We start from the raw sequence: 24,141 nt of genomic DNA, 5'->3' as shown, positions 1-24,141 counted from the left end.
CTTGGGTAAAACCTCTTTTAGGAATGCTTTTTGGATATCAAATTTTGGGGATATAACTTCATCATGTTATGCTATTCTCAGACAGATCTTAAGAGTTTAAAATCTCAAAAAATCTAGTAAAACTCAATCATACTCGTAGCAATTTCAAAGCAGGTCCCAAATTTTCACATCAAGAAAATTCTAAGTAGCCGCAAGCACATGTAATTGTGAGGGGACCAGCCAGCCCAATGGTCCCCAGGACCACGCAAAGGCGGAGACGTAGATGCAATTGAAGAAGACCACCAAATCTGCATAGGTTTTAGAGAAGGTTCCCTGGCCTGTGAGCCCGAAATTAACTGCAATGAGAGCAGCAACGACAATCTGAAAATGCAAAGTAGAGTTCAGTTAGTGGGAGTTGTATGAAAAAAGAAACAGAGCAGGGGCGTTGAAAGGAGTAGAAGAAAAGGAGAAAATAGAATAGATATAGATAGATAAGAGATACTTAAAAAAGGATAATAGATAGAGAAGAGAAGAAAGAAGAGAATGAAGCATTCTATATAAGGGAATGAAAAAAAAAAACATATGGATAGAACAAAAATAGGAACTTCAACCAACTGTAATTTCGAGTGGGAGCAGAGAGATAACTACTGAGCTACCAATCTATTCTATTTCATAACAAATACTATATGATCTCAAAAAGAATATTGAGGAGTGTTGCAACTTTTGATTCATGTAGATGGATTTGCAATGGTTTTTGAAGAAAAAGAGAAAAAAAAGTGGCGCAAACATGGCAGCCTAGAGCTGGGGTTTAGCAAAGAAGATAGGGAAGATCTAAAATTAAAGCAAGACTAAAAAATCAGAAATAAAAAGAGGAGCACTCTAATGGTTTAAATAAAATCCACAACACTATCTTTCATTATGTTTGAGTACATTTCTGATATAAGAAAATCTTAAACAAGATTTAATTATGGCTATCGAACTAATCTAATAATGATAATTTATTATAAAAGACTTTAGGTCAATAAAAATGTTTTAAAAACTTTCGAAATACTACTTATGTCTCTAAGTGAACAAAATGACTCAAGCAATATAAAATACATAAAAGACAGATTCAATAATTTCTATAATTTTTTTTGTAAACTTTAACTTTGTCTCTCTTATCTGGATACTCAAGAACAGTATCCTGGGTTACATCAAGAAGAAAAGCCATTGGATGGGACTAAGGGGGGAGTTAAGAGAGAGAAGATAGAGCTCTTTCTAGGTTTTTTTATAGGTAAGGAGAGAGCATAGAGATCCTTTGTTAAAAAAAAGATTCAATGGAAATAATATTTTGATCGATAATACCATGAAAATCTAATTGTGGTTATTGTTCAAAAAAGTAAATAAAAAAGGCAGTTATTTGGTTGAAAAGTTGAAATCGAAATTTAAGGGCTTTTAATTGTGCAAAAAGCTTCTAGGATCTTTTTAGGTATATCGGTTGGTAGGAACTAAGATCTATGTAACTTCGACATTCATGTCTTTTGACTTTTTTGCTAACACCTGTATAACTTGGATACATGTATCTATGATTTTATAGACTGTTTCAACATATTGAGAACCCAATGCTTTAGAAATTTAAACATTTGGGAACCTGATGCTTTAGAAATTTAATCACTTTTTATTAATTTTTTTTAATGAAATACCACCACAACACCACCAAATGTCACTTAAAATGTAACATTTAATTCATACGCCGACATTAGCCTCAAAGTTCATACAAACAAGGCAACATGTAAAACTCATTGTTCTCGCAGTAGATTGGCAGTGAATGGAGGAAGTAATGGAGCTAGAACTATAATAGAGCTCAACGGGAAGAAAGCTTGCCTACCTGCTGTTATTTTAATATTGCTATAAAAGATAATCGCGTGTGCGAGTATCGCTTGCGTGCACACACATAGACCCTTAAAAAAAGAAAAAAAAAAAGACAAAAAAGAAAAAAAAATGGTTTGAATCAAAATAAGTAAATCCTCACCTCCTAACTCATTGAAAATTATAAGTCAAGCATTGAAAAACCTTTAAATCAATCATCTCCTTTGAACATTATAGTTGCGAAAGAAAATTAGGTTTTCAACCTCTAAAAATAGTGTGTATTATAATAAATTATCTGGACCATCCATTTTGCCTTGAAAATAAATGTTCATAGATCCCCAAGATCTATACCATTTTTTGACTTATTGTAGGTGTTGGAAATTGATTTTAGAGCTGTTATAGAGATTTCCGTTGCTCAGTGCTTTCCCGATGAAAATATGAGGTGAGACTTTATTTTTTTTTCATATAACCTAGGCTTATAGAAACCTCATCCAAATAAAAACACGAGGAAACCACATGGACCATGGTTGCATTAGCAACGTAACTATTGCCACATGGGTTCACAAGAGCTTCATCAAAAAGAAAAAGCATAGAGAAAGGGTTCTTAGAGGACTCTCTCTCTCTCTCTCTCTCAGGTGTATTTGCATGAACCTCTCCCCCTCTCTCATGTAAAGGAATCCCAAGGGGGGTTACAAGAGACCCATATGGATCAAATTTTCCAGCAATAAACACCCAAAATCTCCCCTGGAGATGAACTATATAGGCTTGGATAATGATTCTATGCTGCATCAAATGATCTATCTCGGGATTATATACAATGAGACTATCACCTTTTGTGCACTCCTCAAGCTGTCAAATGTAAAATCGAATGGGAAGGGCAAATAATTTCTATGCAACGTCCCGCAAAAAATTTCTCAGACTTCAACCATGGTCAATGATACACCTCAAATGCTCAATTTCACATTTGAAGGCTTAGGGTAATTGCGAACTGTTTGTACCAAAGCTAAAGCTTAAGGTAATTGTGACCTTTTGTACCAAACATAAGCAGTCTCATTATATATTTTGGTAGTTTCCAATCTATCTCGTGCCTAACTCGGTTAAAATTCATGCAAGTACTGTAACTCTCCGGAGTTAACGGCAATTTAAGCTGCATCTACCCTCCACAATGATAGCCCTTCTCTCAAACTGCAGATATCAATACGGATTTACATGATTTTCTATCCTAGACTAAAAGCATTGGCCTAGAGGATACCATGCAGCAATGTCTTGATAAAAGTAGTCAAGAACAAGGGACTAAAGAGGTGTAGTTAAAAAGTGCACCTACCACTTAAGGCAACTACACAAGTATCTCTGATAGAAGTAACTTTGATGGGTAAACTTTGTTATCATGGAGATTGACTTGCTCTTTCACTTCCCTTTTCAACCAGTCATTTGACCCTATAATTTCATGGGCATGGTCATGAAGGAAACATGATCCTTCGTCATCATTTGAGGCATTGCAAGGAATATGAATGGCCAGAGGCCCAACTCTTTGATTATTAAAAGCCAAACTACAAAAACAAAGGGGGGATATAAGGCAGTTGAAGGATTTGAACCTCTCAACTATTTCTCCCCCGCAAGAACCAACCTCAACCAAAAACAATAGTAGTAAACTGTATGTTATGAAATACTAAGAAGAGTAAGAATCGAGAATCGTCAGAATAGCGGTCTGTCCCCTAAATTAACAGTGAGCTTTTTAATTCACCAACTACATGCATTGTGTGGTGGTAAATAGGGCGTGGAATTCCACTCTTAGTCGATTCAAACACCTGGGATGCTTTCGTTTCAAATACATTTTCTTTACTGAGGTCATTACTTCTTAGTGGGTAATTTTCTCAAGTGATCACATCTTTTGCTGTGGCACCATTTAAACCTAGCTTCTTAGGCCCAACATGTCTGATCACAGTCGAACAACAATTCTTTTTTTTCCCTTTTTTTTGTATACAATTTTCCTTCTTGTACTTCAACATGCCCGATTGTTAGTAGAACTCAAACCCTTCTCTGTCTTCACTTTGTACTCTCAATGGCCATGCATAACACAGATCTCCATCTAAAGTCTTTGATTGGAAACTCTGTATATGTCTCCCTAGCAATATACAAACAGTCTCAAGTTCCTTTTCATGTGCTAGTAGGATCATCATCTTAATTTTCCTTTCACAATTAAGTTACAAACCTTGACAATTGTGATTACTGGCCTCTTTTCATGAACTATTGACATTCACCCTCGACGTGCGTATGCCAAAATGTGTTGCGTTAGTTTCACATGCCAAACCCTGCGATTGCACCCTTGACATGCGTATGCAAAATGTGTTGTGTTAGTTTCACATGCCAATTCCTGCAATTGCACCCTTGACATGATCTTGATCAATGTAGTGTTTGTGTCCTTGCGATCTCCTTGAGGATAAAATCACACTAGGAAATGACAAGATATGGTTTCCTTGCACAACAATAAGTAATTTCCACCCTTAAGACACTTACAAATATATGATGATCCGTACCCCAATACCCCATATGAGCCAATGATGTTTACTATGAACTTAGGGGCATGTTACCCTTGAATGCTGTTGAATGATGTTGCGTCACACCACTCAACTAAGTACCTTGTGAATATAAGCATGATATAGCAGTTTTTTAAGTAGTGCATGATGTGTTACGCATCATATCAAGTGCCCACATCAAAAGGTGCACAATAACAATCTCTTGCATAAATCCATTGTATAGCCCTCCATGGTCTTTGCTTTAGACTTGGAGTGCCATCAACTAACAATTTCAGAATATCACCAGAGTCCTTCAATCCAAGACTTGGAATGACCTCACTATAAACCACCCAAATAACATGGAGATCACAAGCAATGACTTCAATTGCGAAGTTTGACAGGAAACCTATTTCACAACTGTATCAAATGCGTCTAATATCATTTTGTCTCTCTGTCACTGATTTTGCCACTCTTTCACATGCTACCAAATTGATGAAAACAAAGTTTCAATAATGTTCTTTCTTCACCAGGCAAAAGTTCTAAACGTCTAAATGTGGTCCTTTGCATCATTCTCAAATGCCACCTAGCTGACTTCAACATTTGGGAGTGTACATCTCTCTCTCTCTCTCTTGGTTGAGAAGATGACCGTTCAGTTATTCTAGAAACATTTTTCTATTTCTGATGATGGGATGTCTAAGCTCACTTTATTTAGCCTCGCCCCTTGCCTTAACGCAACATTGGACTAATAATGGGCATATCATACTGAGCATCCATAGTCCAAGACACGATACAAGAACTCTTGCACCTGCTAAGGCTAATCTGTTGCTGCACATAAGCACATAGATATGTGTGTGTGTGCCATGTAGATCATAAGCATCACAGCATCATACCATATTACAGAACCATGATCATCGTGAAATAACTAATTGTATGTAAATCAAGATCAAGAGTACCACTAAAATATGCCTAAACAAAACCAAGACCTTAAGCATCCACAATTAAAAACCGGAGGAGGAGTAGAGCAACCATTTCCTTTTGTTTATTTTCTCGTTCCTTAGTCATGGGATGCCACCTGACATTCCCTTTTGCAATCGTAAATTATGTTCACTATATTAAACAAACCCTGTATAATAAAACAACCATTAAATTCTGCAAAAAAAATGCACAAGAACAACCATGGCATTGGAGCCACTAGTTATCAATAAAAGAATGCTAACAACCTCTAACTTCATGACTTGCAATGAAAAGAATATAAAAGACACATTGCAATAACTAATCTTTGGTACAGTCACACCTCATTTGGCAGGTTTTTTGATAACTGAGGTCCCAAAATCCTTCTCCTACTCTCCACAATCAATCTTGTGAAAAAGTATTTAAAAAAAAAGGATTTGGAGACCTAGAAATGTTCCAAATCGAATGCCACCTCAAAATCTGATCTGAAATGCAAAATCAATTTGAAATCCAACTTTTTATGATGCAGAATAAAGTACAGATGTTTTAGAGTGTTTCCGGTCCACAATCATGGAAAAAATGGACTTTTAAATCTAGAAAAATTAGGGCTAGAAAAACGATCATTGATTCTGAAAGCGAAGTCAATTTGAGAAAATTGAGAGAGTTGTTTTACAAGTTTCACAGAAATTGATCTACAGTCAAGATTCTTGACCAATAAATCGTACTGATCCTATGACCGGGAATGACGCCTAGACTAATCAATGGACCAACTAATCATATGTTAAAACAAATTATACAAAAAATCATATATAAAAGAGACAAGTTGTATATTAGGGGGCCAATCCTCAACTGATGTGATTCCAAGTGTTCAATTTTTTCTTTTTTGAGACTAATCAATCTGGATTACCAGTACATAAAACTCTCCATTTTTAATCAAGCTCTTAAACAAAACACCAACCCCAAATTACAATAATAATTGACATAATGCCTTCACTTCATTAACAAAGTGTTATCTTTTTATTTTTTTTATTGTTAACAGAGTGAGCGCCCACCCAAGAAAACATAGAGAGCTTCAAAAGCATAAACATAATACACCATATCCATCAAATTATAACACTGAATGACAGAGATAAATGCACCATAACCACCATAACCAACAAAATGATAATATGAATCAGAAGAAAAACAAGGAACATACCCATCAAAATGGAACACTGAATTACACAGTAAAACCCATACATCAAATTGATTATCTGAATTACATAATAAATCTCAAAGTAAAGCATACATGACCAATTAATTCACATAAATAAGAAAAACCATCAATCAAATTACAGTGAAAGAAAGTGTTGAAAGCAATTTTCCATCGATTATGAAAATACCATATTATCCCATTCGATTGATGGACCGGTCAAAAAACTGATAAAACAGGCCGCTTTCCGAGACGCTTTATCTCTCTGTCCATCTGACCAGTGAGCATGAGACTGAACATCTTGAGATCACAGAGAAAGGACCAAACAGGATGGCCAAAAGTTGCAGGCGTGTTCCCCTCAACAAAGAAGTGGCTATACCATGCAAGACCATAGCCAGAGATAGGAGCGATAAAGATGAACCACCATCTAAAGAGGAGAGAGAGCAATAAGAAGAAGAGAGCAGAGAGAGTAGCGACAAAGTGCCATCGCCTGGTCGAGGCCTTCGAGTGCTGGTTCATGTAGAAGGGCCAAAACTCATCTAAGCTCCTAAAATGCATCCTGTGAGGCTGGAACTCAAAATGGGTCTCTTGGGTTTTCCTTGTTGCTCTCTCTAACTCTGGTTGAGCGTTATGGGTAAAGGTCTGAGGGGGAAAGATTGCATCTTTGGAAGCGATAAAAACAGGGGACTAAGATGAAGAGCCAATCCATTGAATTGGGTAAGAATTGCAGGGAGTTCCTGTTTTTCTTTCCTGATGTTTGGATTCTATAGAGAGAAAGGGCAAATGGGTTGAAGATACAGAACTGTGGGGCTGTTGTTTAGAGAGAGAGGGCAATTGGGTTTCGTAAGTTATTGTGTTTCCTGCGTGCCCGCATGTGTGGGAAATGACGAAGATACTTTCAGAGTAGGGTTGAAGAGATTTTGGGTTTCTGCTGTCTCATATAGAGAGAGAGAGAGGGGAGAGAGAGAGAGAGAGAGAGGAGACGGGTTCAGATAACCAGGCGTCATCAGAGGGGGAGGGTATTAGATGGCTATAGACGTCATAGAGAGAAAGGAGGAGGGGAGAGAAAGAGCAAAGAGGAGAGAGAAAGAAAACAGGGGAGAGAAAGGAGGAGGGGAGAGAGAAAGAAAACAGGGGAGAGAAAGGAGGAGGGGAGAGAAAGGAGGAGGGGAGAGAGAGAGCAAAGAGAAGAGAGAGAGAGCAAAGACTGGAGAGAGAGCAAACAGGAGAGAGAGAGAGAGCAAAGACTGGAGAGAGAGCAAACAGGAGAGAGAGAGAGAGCAAAGACTGGAGAGAGAGCAAACAGGGGAGAGAGCAAAGAGGGGAGAGAGAGAGCAAAGAGGAGAGAGAGAGCGCAAAGAGGAGAGAGAGGGCGTCGGTTGTAGGTCACAAGGATGATGCAATGAGACGCTATCTTGGCTCTCACACAAATTTTTAAGCTTCTGTTTTTCAATCATATTTTTTCTATTCCCACCCGAAATATCTGCAATCCACGTATATTTTGGGTGTGATTAACAAAAAAAAAAGGTGAAAATGGCCCCTGGTTTTTTAAGGGAAACCATGGATCAGTATCCTGTTTTATATCAAAAAATAAAAAATAAAAAATACTTCGAGGTCATTCTGACCTGGTCTTGAACTTGGATAACTACACCGGACCGGAATGGTTCCCTTATTTTTTTTCTTTTTTAATATTTTCTCATTTTTTGGCTCAAAATTTTTTTAAGTTAATTTTTTGAGAAAATTTTCAAAATATACTTGATTTGGCAACTATTTAACGTTTTACGGTTTTTAACTATTCCAACTCATAAATATGTGATTAGGGGTGGCAGCGGACCGGATGAGACCTATGTGGGTTCAAAAAATGGACCCGATAAGTCGGTGTGACCCGAACAATATTCAGGTCTGGTTTTATGCGGGCTCGACCCGAATAGTAGTATTATTTAAATAATAAAATAATTATATAAAAAAAAATGATTCTATAAGATCCTCCCCCACTTATATGTGTAGGACACCAAAAGATTACTATTAAATTTAACAACATCTCTAAAAAAGTCAAGTGCCACACCCATGAGATAACTTTTTTAGATATTCATGTCAAATTTAATGGTGATCATTTGTGTCCTACATACATTGGTGATGGAGGATCCTATAGGTTCATTACTTATACAATTAACACAAAATTTACAAAACGATATATATTATATGATAAATGATCGTATATGACCCTTCCCCACCCATATGTATAAGACTCCAAAGGACCACCATTAAATTTGGCATGGATCTATAGAAAAGTCAAGTCTCACAACCCATGTGATAATTTTTTTAAAGATTCGTGCCAACTTTAATGGTGGTCTTTTATGGTCCTGGAGGAGGATCCTATAAGATCATTACTTTTATAAAAAAACACACCTTAATTTTTTTAAATAAACTTTAAAATTTTCAAAACCTCATCCATACCCTTTTCTATATTTTTTCCATTCTTTTATCAAAATAGCCTTCTGGTAGTCTTACAAACATGAAGACATCACGGTAGCCTCAATGTCATGATAGTCATAGGTAGTTTGATGTTTTGAGACATCACAGTACTTAAAAAGCCGCGATAGTTGTTAAGGGTTCGTATGCCATGTGGCAGTTAAATTAGAATCGTGATAGTCCAATAAATCATCATTGTTCTTTAAATGTCGTGATGCTTCGAGACTACATGATTCGTCATGACCATCATAGTTTTTAATAGATTGTGATGCTTTCATAGTTCTAAGACTACTGTGAAAGCTATTTTCATCTACTCACCCAAAAGAGGGATATGAATGAGAGTTTAGAAAGTTTGAGGATTATTTCTAATAATCAAAAAATTAAGGTATAAGTTTGATAATTTCCCTAAATAATACTTAATATATAATATTTTAATAATATAACTATATGTTTTACTTATAATATTAAAATAATACATGTATATATTCAATATAACAGTTTAAATACTAAAATTTATATATTTTAATTTTTTGGTCGGGTCTGGGTTCCGCACCCGGACTTAGCCTGAGCCGTTGCCACCCCTAGATTTGATGAGTTTTTATTTCCCTTCTATTCCTTTTGGTTAAGTTTATTTACTAAGAAGTTTGAAGGAGAAATGTGATAGAAGCAGAGGGAGATCATGCTCTTGAAGTAAATGTAATTACCCTTTTTTTTCTTCTCTTTTAATAACATTAATGCCTTGCCATTTCATTAACATTGCACCATGTACCACTTTAATAACTTTAATGTGTTTCCATTTCATTAACATTGCACCATGTACCATTTCATCATTTACATAGCAACATACACCCAAAGTTAAAAAGAACTGGTTCCTTAAGAAGAAACCTGTGAAAACAAAACTATAGTCTAATACTCAAGGAGAGCACCTAGCCTTGCCAGCCAACATGATCCTGGTTCGCTTCTCTAAGGGCATGGAAATGGTGATATGGCTATTCCCCTGGTATCAAATTTCCTCAAGGGGAAAGTATAGAATGAGACAATTTACCTTTCATACAAGGTGGTTACATTAATCTTGACCATTGGATGTGAAATTGGGTGGTTGTAATTATTTCATTGACCAAGCTCAAACTTCAAAAGAAATCTTTTCAAACTTTGTGACGCATGTAAGCTATCAAATTTCACATCAAATGGCTGTAAAGAATTATGACCGCCTTGTATCAAAAGTAAATGGTCCCATTGTATACAATCCCTTCATCGAAACTGATACCATGAACCATGATAGCTGCAACTATCCCCTACATTGTTTGACAACATTTATAGAACCCCCTTCAATTATGAGTTGACTGGGTCTATTTTTAATTAATGTTAGACTCTGATAACGCTCTGAGGTCAGCCTCATTTGCAATCATCATATAAACTGGACATCGGTGATTTATGATCTTATTGAGGGTACGGCTCTTGATAGAACAAAATGACAAAGGATGCTCTACTTTGTGTCTCCACATCATAGAGACCTCACGTATCGTGTAAAAAGAGGTCACTTCTTGGCCCCCACTACATTCTTGAGTAACCCCAAGTATGGCAAATTCCTGAGTAATAACACTATTCTCCTCATAATTCTATCAGCATCAAGAACCACTTCCTCATAAAGTGATATGATATCTCTCTTTTCAAGCCTCCTATAAAAAGGCAGCTTTCATTATCCTAAAAAAAAACATTCCCCATCGAAGTGAGCAGAGTTAAATCTAAGGCATAAAAAATCGAAGATGCATGTTTCGACACATCGATAAACATCAATGATTACCCTGGCTGTCTGTTTCAACATGTTTATTGCCGATAACTTTTTTAAACTTAATAGCTCAATAAAAGCATGTATTTTATGGGGAATTAGGAACCTTCTACACCCTTATCAAATTTGGTCGACTCTATCTTCACCTATCATTATAAAGAAATAAAAGGTTTTTATACTTCCCCTACAAACAAATCAATCTCCATCACCTGAAGGCTCCCGTATCAGCTGATCCCTCCTGTTCAGGCAATAATCATGTCCTCAAAACATACCTACAAATCATGCATATTGTTGATCAATTCGACACCGTCTAAAATAGATCACCAAATAAAAACCTTAGAGGCTCAGCTCAACACCATTTATGATGAAAGGATCAGTCCTTCCTACTTGACATTGCCATTATTTGGAAGCATCTGTTGACATTATTGCATTCCTCTGCAAAACAGAGGATTGCACTTTGCAATCTATTCCCAATCAACAACTACTAATTTCTCTCAAGGGCTCCTTGTTTGTAATCTTGGCAATTGGTGACTTCTAAATTCACCAAATTCATTGTTCTCCGATAATTTTGAATAATTTTGAGAATATGATGGGACATCGGTGGTTAGGGGGACTTCTATTCCCACCGTTACCATATAAAAATAATAATAACTTTGAATCATGAAAATATGCCTTGTGTAACAACAAGCAAAGAGGGGAAATGTAAAAAAAGCCAATGTGTAACTTAGGAGCATGCGGTGTACTCACTAATTTGAATTTGCTTTTTTGCTTCCATGAAGGATGTAAGGCCTAGTGATTTAAACATTTTTTCATGGTCCAATTATTTAAAAATGGTCAAGAAGACTTGAAATTGCCCTAGTCAGTATAGGATCAACAGCCTAAGTGATTTTGGGTCGAAAACCCACGAAAGACAAAACTCTTAACCATGCCTATGGCGAAAGTGTACAGTGATTTCGCCCCGTAATAGGTGAAAAATCTACCGCAACGGACATAGTATTTTTGTAGCGGCAGATTTTTCCTCGTCATCTAAAAAAATGGATAGTGGCTAGTCCATAGGCAAAAATATTGTTCATTGTCTCCTATGGGCATTGCGTAGTGGTATCTGGACTTTATGATGTGTTTATATAATTTAGTTTTTTATTTAAAATAACTGTTCCAACTGAGATGGAGTCAAATTTAGGGCACTTGGCTAAGACCCTTTGTGAGCCAGATCCTAAGTCCAATTTTCAAACACTAGTCCTAATGTATATGCTTGTGCACTTTTTGAGAGAGAGATGAACATGGCATTCGCATTAATACATTTTATTTTATTTTTCTTTTTGTTCCTCTTTCATGACCAAACCTTATGTCTTTGAATCATAAAAATAACAATAACAAAATAAAATTAAAGTGCTTCGAGTGCTACACATGAGGGAGAGAACCAGGGATGGAAAAGAATAGGGAGAACATAAACATCATGTCGCCATGACTCTATATATGCTTATGTATGGGTTACTTTTGTTGGGTTTATGTGGCATTTAAAGGCCTTATGATTGCTTGTAAAATAAAATGATATAGTGGAACATGAATTTAGTGGGAGTGTGGTCCCTCGTGGGCCATACTAAGCAAACGATATTTGCAGATACCAGATTGTGCTTGACGTTCTAGGCCAATCGGTTGGAAAAAAACCATGTTACATGGGCATAAAGAATAAACCGATAAGGGTTCTAATGGGTTAGCCCTTGATGAGGTCGGAGAATATGCCCGGATGGTGAGCCAAGGGACTGTGTGACCCTTGTGTGTGATGGTGGCCTACAGAGACGGGGGCCAAAGCTTCATCCATATGCCATCACATGGCATGCATATCGATAGATCGTTTCGAAAAGCCATAAATTTACCTTTTAGGGTGAAGCGTATGCATGTGCGAGAGATACCCCTATGCACCATAGGAACTATGGTTGCATTAGGTCTAGGTGACCTTGACTCGTCTATATGAGAGGACCTGAAATCCACAGACTGGGATTACTATCCCTTGGCTCATAGGCCGGACATTAGTGACCCGCTAATGAGCCCCTGCTTGAACTATGGGTCATGAAAAACATTGGGTCGGTCTAATAAAGCAAGTGTGGTCTGTAGTCCACAGTTAAAGGTAAAGTGCTCCATGATTGTTGATTCCTAAACCATATGGATCATTTTCCCATCAAATTAATTTAATTGTGTTTGTTTTTTATGGAATTTATTTTAATATTATTATTTGAATTTTTTTGAAACCCTAGATATTTTTATTTATAATTTTTGGATTTATAAAATTAAAGATATTGATCTTGTAATTGCTTAAATATTCAAATAATATTCTAAAATATTTTTATTAATTTTAAATATATAAAAATATCATGGGGGCCCATTGTGCACATGAGCCCGCCATATTTTTAAAAGGTAGGGCCCACGAGTGCCTCCTTTGGGTGGCACGCCCCACCTTTATTCTCTTTCCTATTTTTTTGGTGATATGGCATGTGGTCATATGGTTGGAAGATATTGACTAAATATTAACTTGATATATCTTTGAAAGATTTTGTTGAAAGATTGAGTAAACTTGTATTATTTTATGGTATGCACAATATTTTGATTAGATTTAATTTATTTAATTTCTATTGATGAGAAAATAGTTTAAGAAAATGGGATAATGGTTCATGCACCTTTCATAATGTTGATGGCCCATCTATGGAATGGATGGCTCAGATCTCTCACTTCACAAGTCACCTTTGATCGATGGTCTATGTTCAATCTCACAAGAAGAGGCAAGCCAAAGAAAACTCTAAAAAACCCTAATCTTATTCAAAGTCTATAAAATGGATTCTCTATCAAAAAATCTATACACCTTATCTTTCCATCTCTCTCTATTAAGAAAGTTTATCTCTCTCATGTTTGAAGTTTCTCTCACACATTGTGAAAGAACTTAAGGGATTAGGTTATAGAGTTATTCTCTCCCATCTTTTAAATATGGATTTATGGCTAAGGGTTTTAGGGTTTAGCAAAAAGAGAATCCATCTCTCTCAAACTAGGTTGCTAAGAGAATTCACTTAGGGTTTGAGTTTGTGATCAAAAGGGTTCATATTCCATAAGTGTAGCTTGGCCAAAATTTGATTTCCCGGTCCGCGATTGAAGCTAGACCATTGATCCCGTGCCATCGGATGGTGGTCGGTGTGTGATGTAATAAGCTCGGTTAAGGTAATCTCCGTCACTCTTCCTTTTGTTTCTTACAATCTTATATTTTATTCTCAAGCATAGTACATAGTTGTTTCAATGACATCAAGTTGTTAAGATATTGGTTTTATTGTTATGTTGATTTTATTTTGAAATTTATCTTATTATAATAAAGACCACCTATAAGTAATCTTTTGCCAAAAGAAAGGGATAAATTTTTTTTTTATAGTAAAGATCACAGTCACTTTAGCCATCGGATGTGAATTTAACAGCTGCAGTGTACCCTTGACATTATTGAAATATAATAATTTTTTTTTTTATCTTGTTTAGAAAAATGGCACACTGCAGCTATCCGATTTTATATTGAATAGTCAGGATTTTTGTAAGCTTTGTATATGGAAGGCAATTATCTCATTGCATTTCATCCTATTTGCAAAATCTAAAACCACGAAAATGGATTTGTTGAATGGTTCTAGTGACAGACTACAATTCGAACTTATTTTGTGTAGCCAATATTATACTTCAATGTGAGTACTATTCGTATAAATTATTTGTCCATGTTGACATTTGGTGATCACTTCAAATCAATGGCTCCAATAGGCAATAATATGAGAGAAAGTATACTTAAGTAGGTTGATTATATGCAGAGAGACTTAGTACATAGTTTGTTAAGAGGTGTGAGTTGGTTTTAGTGGAAGGCTCAAAAAGGGGAAGAGGCAGACCCAAAATGACATAGTTGGAAGCATGAAAAAAATATATGAGGACTGATGGCCTCATTGAGAGTATGACCCTTGATATAGTCGAATGGCAGACTAGAATTTGTGTAACCAATCCCAAATAGTTGGGAAAAGGTTTTGATTATGATCTAATAACACAATATCATGAACAATTTACGTTGAATATTAAGTTATATTTTTTTGAATAAATATATACAATGAGACCATTTAATTTGAATATAAGAAAGTCACAATCATTGTTGACCATTAGATGAGAAATCAATAGTGGATATATAGAAAAAATAATTTCAAGGAAAAAAAATAATGCATTTTGTAACAAGTTATTTGAACCGTCTATTTTCAAGATTTTCAAATATTTGTGTATTTGCTGGATTTGTTCTATTTTTAGAATTTTAAATTTCATAATTAGTGTTGAACACGGATTTTAAAGTCATCAAAAGATTTTCAATACCAAAACTACATCTACTGGAAATATTTTGAGATGTGCCTTACTTGTCTTATATAAGATGTGCACCATAGTTAGCAAGTTAGGGAATAACAATAAATAGGCATATACCAAAACATACATACAATAAATCGGTTTTGCTCCAAAAAGTCGGAGGTCTAAAATCGAGTAAAAAATACCCATGACAAAAAACTAGGAAAGTTACGGATTCGTGAATATTATGGATTTGGCCAAAAAAAAAAGATGTGAAAATTTTGGAAATGTAAAGATTGTTGGGTTTATGTGGCTTTTAAAGGCCTTATGAGTGCTTGTAAAATGAAATGATACAGTGGAACATGAACTCAGTGGGAGTGTGGTCCCTCGTAGACCATACAATGCAAACAATGTTTGCAAATACTTGACTGTGGTTGACGATCTAAGCCAGTCGGTTGGGAAAAACCTATGTTACCTAGGCATGAAGAACAAACCGATGATGATTCATGGGTTAGCCCTTGATGAGGTCGGAGAACATGCCCGGATAAGTGAACCAAGTGACTATGTGACCCTTGTGTGTGATTGTGGCCTACAGAGTCAGGGCCTAAAGCCTCATCCATATGCCATCACATGACATGCATATCGATAGATCATTTCGGAAAGCCAGAAATCTATATTTTAGGGTGAAGCATATGCATGTGCGAGAAATCCCCCTATGCCACATAGAGTTGTGGTCACATCAGGTCTTGGTGACCTGGACTCATCTCAAGGGCAGGACCTGCAATCCACAGACTGTAATTGCAACCTCTTGACTCATCGACCAAACTTTGGTGACCCACTAATGAGCCCCTGCTTGGACTGTGAGTCATGGGAAATACTGGACCGGTTTGATATAGCAAGTGTGGTCCGTAGTCCACAGTTGAACGTATAGTGCGGTACGATTGTTGATTCAATTCCTAAACCATATTGATACATTTTCCATTAAATTAATTTACTTGTGTTTGTTTTGTGATAATGATTATTTTAAAATTATTATTTGAATTTTTATGAATCTTTGGCTATTTTATTTATACTTTTTGAATTTATAAAATTAAAGATATTGATCTTACAATATTTTAATATTCATTATCAATTATTTTATTAATTTTAAATGCATAAAAAAATAATCATGGGGAGTCATTGTGTACATGAGCCTAGCATGTTTCTAAAAGGTGGGGCCCACATGTGCCTCTCATGGATGGCATGCCCCACCTCTTACTATTTCTATTTTATGGAAAGTTTTGTTTTGTGGTCCATATAACTTTATGTTTTGGTAACTTTAAATTGTGATATATGGTCAAATTATGGATTGAGTATGTATTGACCATATATTGACTTAATATGGAAGGAGATATTGACTTGATATATACTTGATAGATTTTATAGAAAATATTTGTAAAGATATGCTATTTTATGAAATGCACAATATTTAATTAAAATTAATTTAACTTCTTTTCTATTGATTGAAAAATGGTTTAGGAAAGGGGGATAAGGGTTCATGCATCTTCCATAATGTTGATGGCCCATCTATGGAATGGATGACTCGGATCCCACAAGTCTTCTTGATCGACAGTTCATGTTCAATCTCACAAGAAGATGCAAGACAATAAAACCATAAAAAACCCTAATCTGGTTCAAGCCTAAAAAAAAATGATTGTCTCTACCCAAAATCTTTACACCTTATCTTTCTATCTCTCTTTCATGTTCGATATCTCTCTCCCACATTGTGAAAATGGGCTAAGGGATTAGGCTATAGAGTTCTTTTCTATCTCCCATCTCCCAACTATGGATTTATGATTAAGAGTTTTTGTTCGGGTTAGCAAAAAGAGAATTCATCTCTCTCAAATTAGGTTGCTAAGGGAATTTACTTAGGGTTTGAGTTTGTGATAAAAGAGGTTCATGTTCCATTGGTGTGGCTTGGCCTAAACTTGCTTCCCTGGTTTGAGATTAAAGCAAGAACGTCGATCCCGCGCCATCGGATGGTGGTGACTCGGTGTGGGGTGTAATAAGCTCGGTGGAGGCAATCTCCGGTACTCTATTTTTTTATTTCTTGCAATCTAATTTCTTTATTTTTTTATTATTTTCAAGCATTATGCATAGTTATTTCAATGACATCAAGTTTTAAGATCTTGGTTTTATTGCCATGTTGATTTTATTTTGAAGTATATGGTGTTATAATAAGACCACTTGTAAGTGATCTTTTGCCAAAACAAAAGAAGTGATATATATATATATGTGTGTATGTGTGTATAAGACAATTCCGTGGTAAAAAGATCACATATGTCTTTCTTTAAAAAATAACGTAAAATGCGATTATGAGTGGTGGTCATTGTATGAATACGTCAAAACTATTAAACTATAATTTTAATAGAAAAATTATGCAAAGATATCATACTTTTGATATAAGGAGGTTACAATCATCTTGTCCGTTAGATTTCCAATTTGGTAGTTGTAAGAGTGCCATTGACATTATTCAAAGCTCAAAAATAAATTTTTCAAACTTCTTGACACACCCCAAGCCATTCAATTTGACATCTAATGGCTAAGAGTAATTGTAACCTTCTTGGATAGAAGATATATGGTCTTATAGTATACAATCCGATGTTTATGCCCTTACCTTGTATCATTAGAGTCATACTCAACAAGTTTTTATCTAAATTTTCAATAAAGACAACAACAATGCTTAGTCTATTGCCACGACAAAAAATATATGATAGATTTATTAGGAGCATACAAGAAACAACAACAATACCAAATACATGAACTACATTAACAAACAACAAGCTCGAGGTATGGGATTATTGTTCGAAGAAAAAAAGAAAAAAAGACCCCCAATATTAGATTGTAATTAAATAAAATAATAAAAAACACACTAGTGGATTGCTATGTTGTATATCTTAATTAAATAAAAACATTGAGGAGGTCAAATTATTCAAATTTATGTATGCAAAAAAGAAAGCAATAAAATGGTTTAAAAAATCCAATTATTCAAAGTTCACCTTGAATTCTGAGCTGCCTAAACCTTTAATTCACTTAATATCTCCCTCTTGCTCACTATAATGATGCCCTGTGTTAAGAGAAAAAAAAGATTTTCATTTGGTTACTTCTTCTCTAACTGTAGCCTTTATCTTTTAGATGCATAGTTATTTTGATGGATTGCACTTTTTTTAAGATGAAAATTTTTAATGCAATTTTTTGTTAAATCAAGATACTTAATTGTCTCTTACTTTTAATGTGGTTATCTCTAAACTAAAAGTCAAAGATATTAAATCAATGAAGCATTAAAGTTATAAGGAAGAAGTTATTTTTTGAATTTTTTTAAAAAGTTAAAATACGGATATTGCTTCCCGTTAAAAAAAATTGTAAATTTTTGAAGATCTTTTGAAAGGCGAGAGTTCTTAACTGATGTCAAATAATCGAAGATCTTTTTAGAAAAATTCGTGCTTTAAAAGGAGACTTGCTAAGTATAGTGGGCGGGCACCCCTTTGTTGATGCGCAGGGTTGTTTTGGTCACTTTAGTTGGATTCTTTGGATCCTTCATTCGTACCATCAACCGTCGATTGACATCAGACTGAGATAGACGGTTCCAAAAGGGTCCTAGAGGCGCAAGCGGCCTCGAAACCTCACTATTCATAAACGGTTTCGGATCCGGTTGAAGAATTCAACGAATTGTAATGTAATTGGCGTCCGCCTTTCCAGAACCTTCACAGTGATCTCTCATATATAAATCCTTTCTTTACTCTTTTCTTCTCGTTTGTCTCTCTCTCTGTGTGTCGAGCAAATTTGGGTTTCACTTGTTATGGTGCGCTATCTATTTATTGATAAATCTTGTTTTATTCCTTCGAATTGGAGTTTTTTGTTGCAGGGGATTGATTGCTGTTTACGAAAAATTGATATTATGTTTTTCTTCAGTCAGATTAACGGTTTACATTTCAGTGATTTGGTTGTAGTTTATGAAAACTAGGGTTCGAAAATTAGGGTTGCTATTTCATTTTAGGGTGCATGAGTTTTTCTTTATTATTCTTATTATCTTTTGCTATGATTTTAGGTGGGCTAGTGTGATATATATATATTGAATGATTTTGGATGGATGAGTGAGAATATTTCTGTCGCTATCAGTGCATTCGTGCAAGTTTAAGGTTTTTAGTTCTGTGAAATATATATATATATATATATATATATATATATATATATATATATATATATATAGAGAGAGAGAGAGAGAGAGAGAGAGAGAGAGAGAGAGAGAGAGAGAGAGAGAGAGAGAGAGAGAGAGAGAGAGAGTTTTGGGAGGAGATGATTATTGCTATGCAATTTTGAGTCCTTCGTTCTTTATTTATGGATTGGTTATTGTATGTTAGTATTTAATCATCATATGCCTAGCTTATGGAAATCAAGGCAATAGATCTTGTCTCTTTTCTCGAAAATAATATTGCAATTTGCTTGATTTCCTCTTTTATCATTTGATCATTGCAAAGATGTTTTGAATTGTGTCATCTGCAGTTTCCTTGAAAATTAGGGAATTGATTTTGTGTTTGTTGCTAGAATTTGAATTTATATTTGAATAAGCTTGGTTGGAAATTGGCAATTTGTTTTTGATGGCGACAAAAGCTTGTTGGTGTAGGAACATGTTTAAATCTTTTTAGTCTGAGCAAATTTGGTTTTCTATTCAAGTAATTCATGTGTGCTTCATAGAAAAATTACATTTTTATTTTGTTTTTGGAAGGTGGATGGATACTGTAGAATATATTTTGGGTCTGCAACTTTCTGTTTGATCTACTTATTTGCATGAAGCTAGGATGCCCTTTCAATATCCTTGGTGCTTTTGAAATGTGGATTGTGATTTTCATCTTTTGATGATCTGATTGTTAAATAATGGATTTTTTTTGTTTTCGCTTTGGTTCATTGTGTATCATGAATAATTTCTTGTGTTGCTCATTGAAATCTGGCTTTCCAGTTTGTTTCTGAAAATCGGGGTCTGGAATCTGTTTCTTTGGAAGGTTGTGTTGCTGAAGGTGTTTTGAGTGTTTGGTTTATCAATTGTCTTTTGATTCATAGAATTCCTGTTCAATTATGTCTGGGAAGGGTTTGCAAGTACTTGTGAGCGGTGGACAGCTGAGCATACTGTCGCTTCTTCTTTATGCCTATTTTTATAAAATTCTTACTTTGTGTTGCCTATCTTTTCTCGTAACTTGTGGACAGGAGGGTTCTATCTAGTTCTATGTCTCCGTATTGTTGACCTTGTGCTTCTGGTGTGTTTTTGAGATTGTTATTTTTCCTCTGATGTTTGTGGAAGTCCAAATGTTTTCATCTGCTTCTCTGCTTGACTGTGTAGGGTTTTTCTTGAGGAATTGTATTTTTGTTTTGGTTTTTTTTGGGTCAGCATTTGGTTCCTTTTGAACTTTTTTTCCCAAGTTCTATTCTTCAATTGTGTTTCTTTGACGCCCATATCGATTATTGGTCCCTCATGTTCCAAGGTTTGTGCTGTAGGGGTCATGGTGACTGTACATATCCACAGGGTTTTTAAAGTGGATGCTAGTGTTGCTGGAACCCATATCTGAAAATAGTGAAGTTCCAATATCCTATTTAGGTTTCTAACTGGGTTTTGCAACTATGACTTTGCTCTCTATCTTTCACTCATATGCCTTCATTTGAGGGATAGCTACTTTGTGTCTTTTTACTCAAATGTATTTAATAAAAGACAATCTAATTTATTGTTTTCTAAGTCCTAAATTTTTTTATTGTGATCACTGCTTTGCAGATGTCGTACTCTCGGAGGTATTCCCGCTCACGATTGCCATATATGAATGGCCGATCTGTTTCCCGGTTCTCGTCAAGTTCAAGAAGCCGTTCTAGGTGGGTGATTTACAGTACTATCCTATTTCTCGCTTCTGTTTTGAACTATTTAATTGGATCTGTGAGATATTATATTAAAGGGAAGTAGTGTTTTATAACTTGTTAGTTATGACTTGATTTCGATGGATTTCATTTGCACTTTTTTGGTTATTGTGGTCATTCCTTCTTTTTTCTTTGCTCACACTATGATCATTAACATTTCGTTTTACGGAAATCTGTAACAGGAGTTCTGATTCGAGTGAAGTAGAGAATCCTGGGAACAATCTCTATGTCACTGGTCTATCTTCTCGGGCTACTAGTAGGGATCTTGAGAAACATTTTGCAAGCGAAGGAACGGTAAGATTCCATCCATACGTTCTCATTGAGTACCAAAGACTAGGTTACTTTCTTTAATTATTACTTTCCAACATGTGGTTTGTCTCAAAGCTGTTTTTAGCCCATAAATGATATTGGAACTTGCACCTCAAATTTTTACCATTTCGTTTTAGTAAGATATTCTCACTTGAATGAGAGTTTCAACCTGTTTTGGTGGATGATTGTGTTATTCACAGGTGACCGACTGTCACCTTGTTGTTGACCCCCGAACAAGGGAATCTCGTGGCTTTGGTTTTGTGACAATGTCTACTGTTGAGGAAGCTGATAGATGTCTCAAGTACCTGGATAGATCTGTGCTTGAGGGTCGAGTTATTACTGTTGAGAAGGTAACATGGTCTTAAATCTCGTCATGTGCAATACTTAGAATCTCTTTTTGAGATGGTAATAGAAATGGCATGTTTTGTGTGATATTGGTAACCGTTGTGCCCATGATTTGAGTAAGTGTTTTGTTCGGCTCTTAAGTGTTTTTGGCAGCAGGGTTGCTGTGTGTAGCCAGCTTCATCGAACTTCAAAGTCTTTCTACCCCACATAATTTGCACACCAAATCAAACTCAAGCAAACTTCGACTATATACCCAGAGGGTTGTATGCCCTGCATTTCTTTTACTTGAACAATTAACATGCTGTATTTGCACGAAAGAGAGAGAGAGAGAGAGAGGGAGATCTTACCGATGTGGTCTTTTGTACTGTTCCTCTATTGCAAATTGACTTGGCTCCTTTTGCAGGCGAGACGGAGGAGAGGCAGGACTCCAACTCCTGGCAAGTATCTTGGTGTGAGATCGGTCCGAGGTAACAATTGTATCTCACCTTCGTCTTTTGGTTTGTGAGTTGTAACTCTTAGGAACTATCATGCTTTGCCTTGTACAAAAAACTGCAAAAGATAATATGATGTTGGCCTCAAATCTTATGACCTTAGATATCGCTTTGATTTATATGGTGGGCTTCTAAGCCTTACCGTATTTTCGTATTTTGGGAAGAGTTTTGCACAAAGGCTAGCACTACATGCATTGCTTTTTTTCGATATTTTTGTGTGTTCATGTTTTGAAGTTAGGTGTCAAAATTCTTGAGGTTAGAATGGCATGTATTTGTCTTGTGCATGTTTTGGTCCAATTAGTTTTGTATATCTTATAATGTGATCTTGTGCAGCTCGTCGCCGTTCTCCGAGTTACTCACCATACCATGGCGACCGATACTCCTCTGAGCGTAATCGCTCTTACTCCCCTTACGAAAGGCGTGAACGCGCCAACCGTGATCGTTCCTACTCCCCATACTACCGAAGAGACCGTTCCTACTCCCCATATGACCGTAGGGATCGCTCATATTCCCCTTACTATAATAGAAGCAGGCGGGATCGCTCGTATTCTCCATATGACTATGATAGGAGAGATCGGTCCTGTTCCCCTTATGAGAGGAGGCGCTCATATTCTCGCTACAGCAGCAGGCGTGATCGCTCTTACTCCCCTTACGATAGGAGGCGTGGCCGTTCTTATTCCCCATGTTATAGAAGGCACGATCGCTCTTATTCCCCATATGATGGAAGGCATGATCGCTCTTATTCCCCATGTGATGGAAGGCGCGATCGCTCTTATTCCCCATATGATAGAAGGCGCGATCGCTCCTATTCCCCTTGTGTTAGAAGGCATGATCGCTCCTATTCCCCATATGATAGAAAGCGTGATCGTGCGGTGAATGGGAGCCCCACTACATGCAGCATTTCTCGTAGTTTTTTGAGGAGCCGGTCTAGAAGTGTTTCAAGGAGCCCATCCCGCAGCCGCTTACCCACCCAAAGGAGTGGCACTCGGAGCCGTAGCCCTAGCCCAAGGTCAGGATCAAGCGAGTAAGATTGTGAAAACTGAGTAGTTTTGAGCCCTGTGAATGATTGCTACTTGGAGATGTTCATGTTTTGTTTTTCTTAGCTAGGCATGGAACGTGTTTATTAAATTATTTATGATTGGGTTAGGGTGGTTGGTTCTTTGCTTGGGTTTCTCAAAAAAGTCTAATATGGATTGGATCATATGTAATCTCAGACACTTGGGCTATTCGTATGATGTCCGTCTGTTTGCTTCATTCAATTATGTTGGATGAGTGTTTGCTATTTGTGATCTCATGCAATCCACACGCTCGAAGACAGGCACTTGCTTGCTGCATATGTGAAATCATTATCGTTTCCATCTTCTACCTAAAATATTTGTTTTTTGACAAGCTATCATGAACCTCTAAATTATGGGCAACCATTTTCTACCTAAAATCTAGCGAAACCCAAATCAAATCGATGTCATGCGACCATGTATACCCAACTTTTCTGATCTTCTTGGAGTTGCATGAAACTTATGTTAATGAGCATCAACCATGTCTTCTTGTCAATTAAATAATTTGGAGAACATATGCACATGCAACTATTGAGAAACTTCTATATGCTCTGGTTCTCAATTGGAAACCATACGTGCAATGGTGGAACCCATTGGCATCCCTCACTGTGATCTCCTCGACTACTTCATTGATGCTATTTGGATTTTTGTTAGCCTTTTTGGGGATGTGATAGAATGTTACACTGTTGTTCACATGGTGACAGATGTCATTCGGTCACCAGGTCCCCAGTTAATTTCATCATCTCACCAGGTCCCGAGTTAATATTTGTTGGGCGGGTGGCCGGATTCGAGCTTTTGAAGTTCATGTCTACGCTCTGATGGTTACCTCTGACTTACTTTTCATTTTATAATATAACTTCTATAGTCTTTGGAAACGTGGTTGAGTTTTATCTCGGGAAAATTACAAATACCCGTCAAA

The 24,141-nt window shown here is 36.2% G+C and overlaps 2 protein-coding genes across 14 annotated transcripts; one reads left to right on the top strand and one right to left on the bottom strand.

The window, feature by feature from the left end:
- Positions 1-225: 225 nt before the first annotated feature.
- On the bottom strand, positions 226-7,300 carry LOC18437827 (transmembrane protein (DUF962)). Its single transcript, XM_011626415.3, has 2 exons — positions 6,677-7,300; positions 226-360 (listed from the first exon to the last, which is right to left on the bottom strand). The coding sequence occupies exon 1, from the start codon at positions 7,042-7,044 to the stop codon at positions 6,706-6,708; it is 339 nt and encodes a 112-aa protein (XP_011624717.1). The 5' UTR covers positions 7,045-7,300; the 3' UTR covers positions 226-360; positions 6,677-6,705.
- An 11,580-nt stretch (positions 7,301-18,880) lies between these two features.
- On the top strand, positions 18,881-23,421 carry SR45A (RNA-binding (RRM/RBD/RNP motifs) family protein). Of its 13 annotated transcripts, none has more exons than XR_016060326.1 (8): positions 18,881-18,926; positions 20,615-20,690; positions 20,886-20,980; positions 21,205-21,316; positions 21,532-21,681; positions 21,833-21,936; positions 22,080-22,143; positions 22,501-23,421. XR_016060326.1 is itself a non-coding variant. In XM_088873327.1 (8 exons), exons 4-8 carry the CDS (start codon positions 20,886-20,888, stop codon positions 23,193-23,195), a joined length of 1,116 nt encoding a protein of 371 aa, XP_088729453.1. In that variant the 5' UTR covers positions 18,881-18,926; positions 20,327-20,376; positions 20,615-20,690; the 3' UTR covers positions 23,196-23,421. The 13 variants fall into 13 exon arrangements, 7 of the variants coding, with proteins under 7 accessions (XP_088729453.1, XP_088729452.1, XP_020525192.2 ...); XR_016060327.1 differs by having other exon boundaries at positions 20,615-20,714; XR_016060325.1 differs by lacking the exon at positions 20,615-20,690 and adding an exon at positions 20,327-20,376.
- Positions 23,422-24,141: the final 720 nt, after the last annotated feature.

This window comes from Amborella trichopoda, chromosome 8, assembly GCF_054954075.1.
Source record: "Amborella trichopoda isolate Santa Cruz 75 chromosome 8, AtrichopodaSantaCruz75HAP2 v2.0, whole genome shotgun sequence".
Lineage (NCBI taxonomy): Eukaryota > Viridiplantae > Streptophyta > Magnoliopsida > Amborellales > Amborellaceae > Amborella > Amborella trichopoda.
The sequence above is the reverse complement of the archived record's forward strand: the minus strand, read 5'-3'. Positions and strand labels throughout refer to the sequence as shown.

Bases quoted from the DNA above. Each gene is read 5' to 3' on its own strand.
- SR45A (XM_006848027.4), top strand. The intron at 20,981-21,204 runs GTGGGTGATTTA...AATCTGTAACAG, and splicing joins AGTTCAAGAAGCCGTTCTAG to GAGTTCTGATTCGAGTGAAG. The intron at 21,682-22,079 runs GTAACATGGTCT...CTCCTTTTGCAG, and splicing joins GAGTTATTACTGTTGAGAAG to GCGAGACGGAGGAGAGGCAG.
- LOC18437827 (XM_011626415.3), bottom strand. From the start codon at position 7,044: ATGCATTTTAGGAGCTTAGATGAGTTTTGGCCCTTCTACATGAACCAG.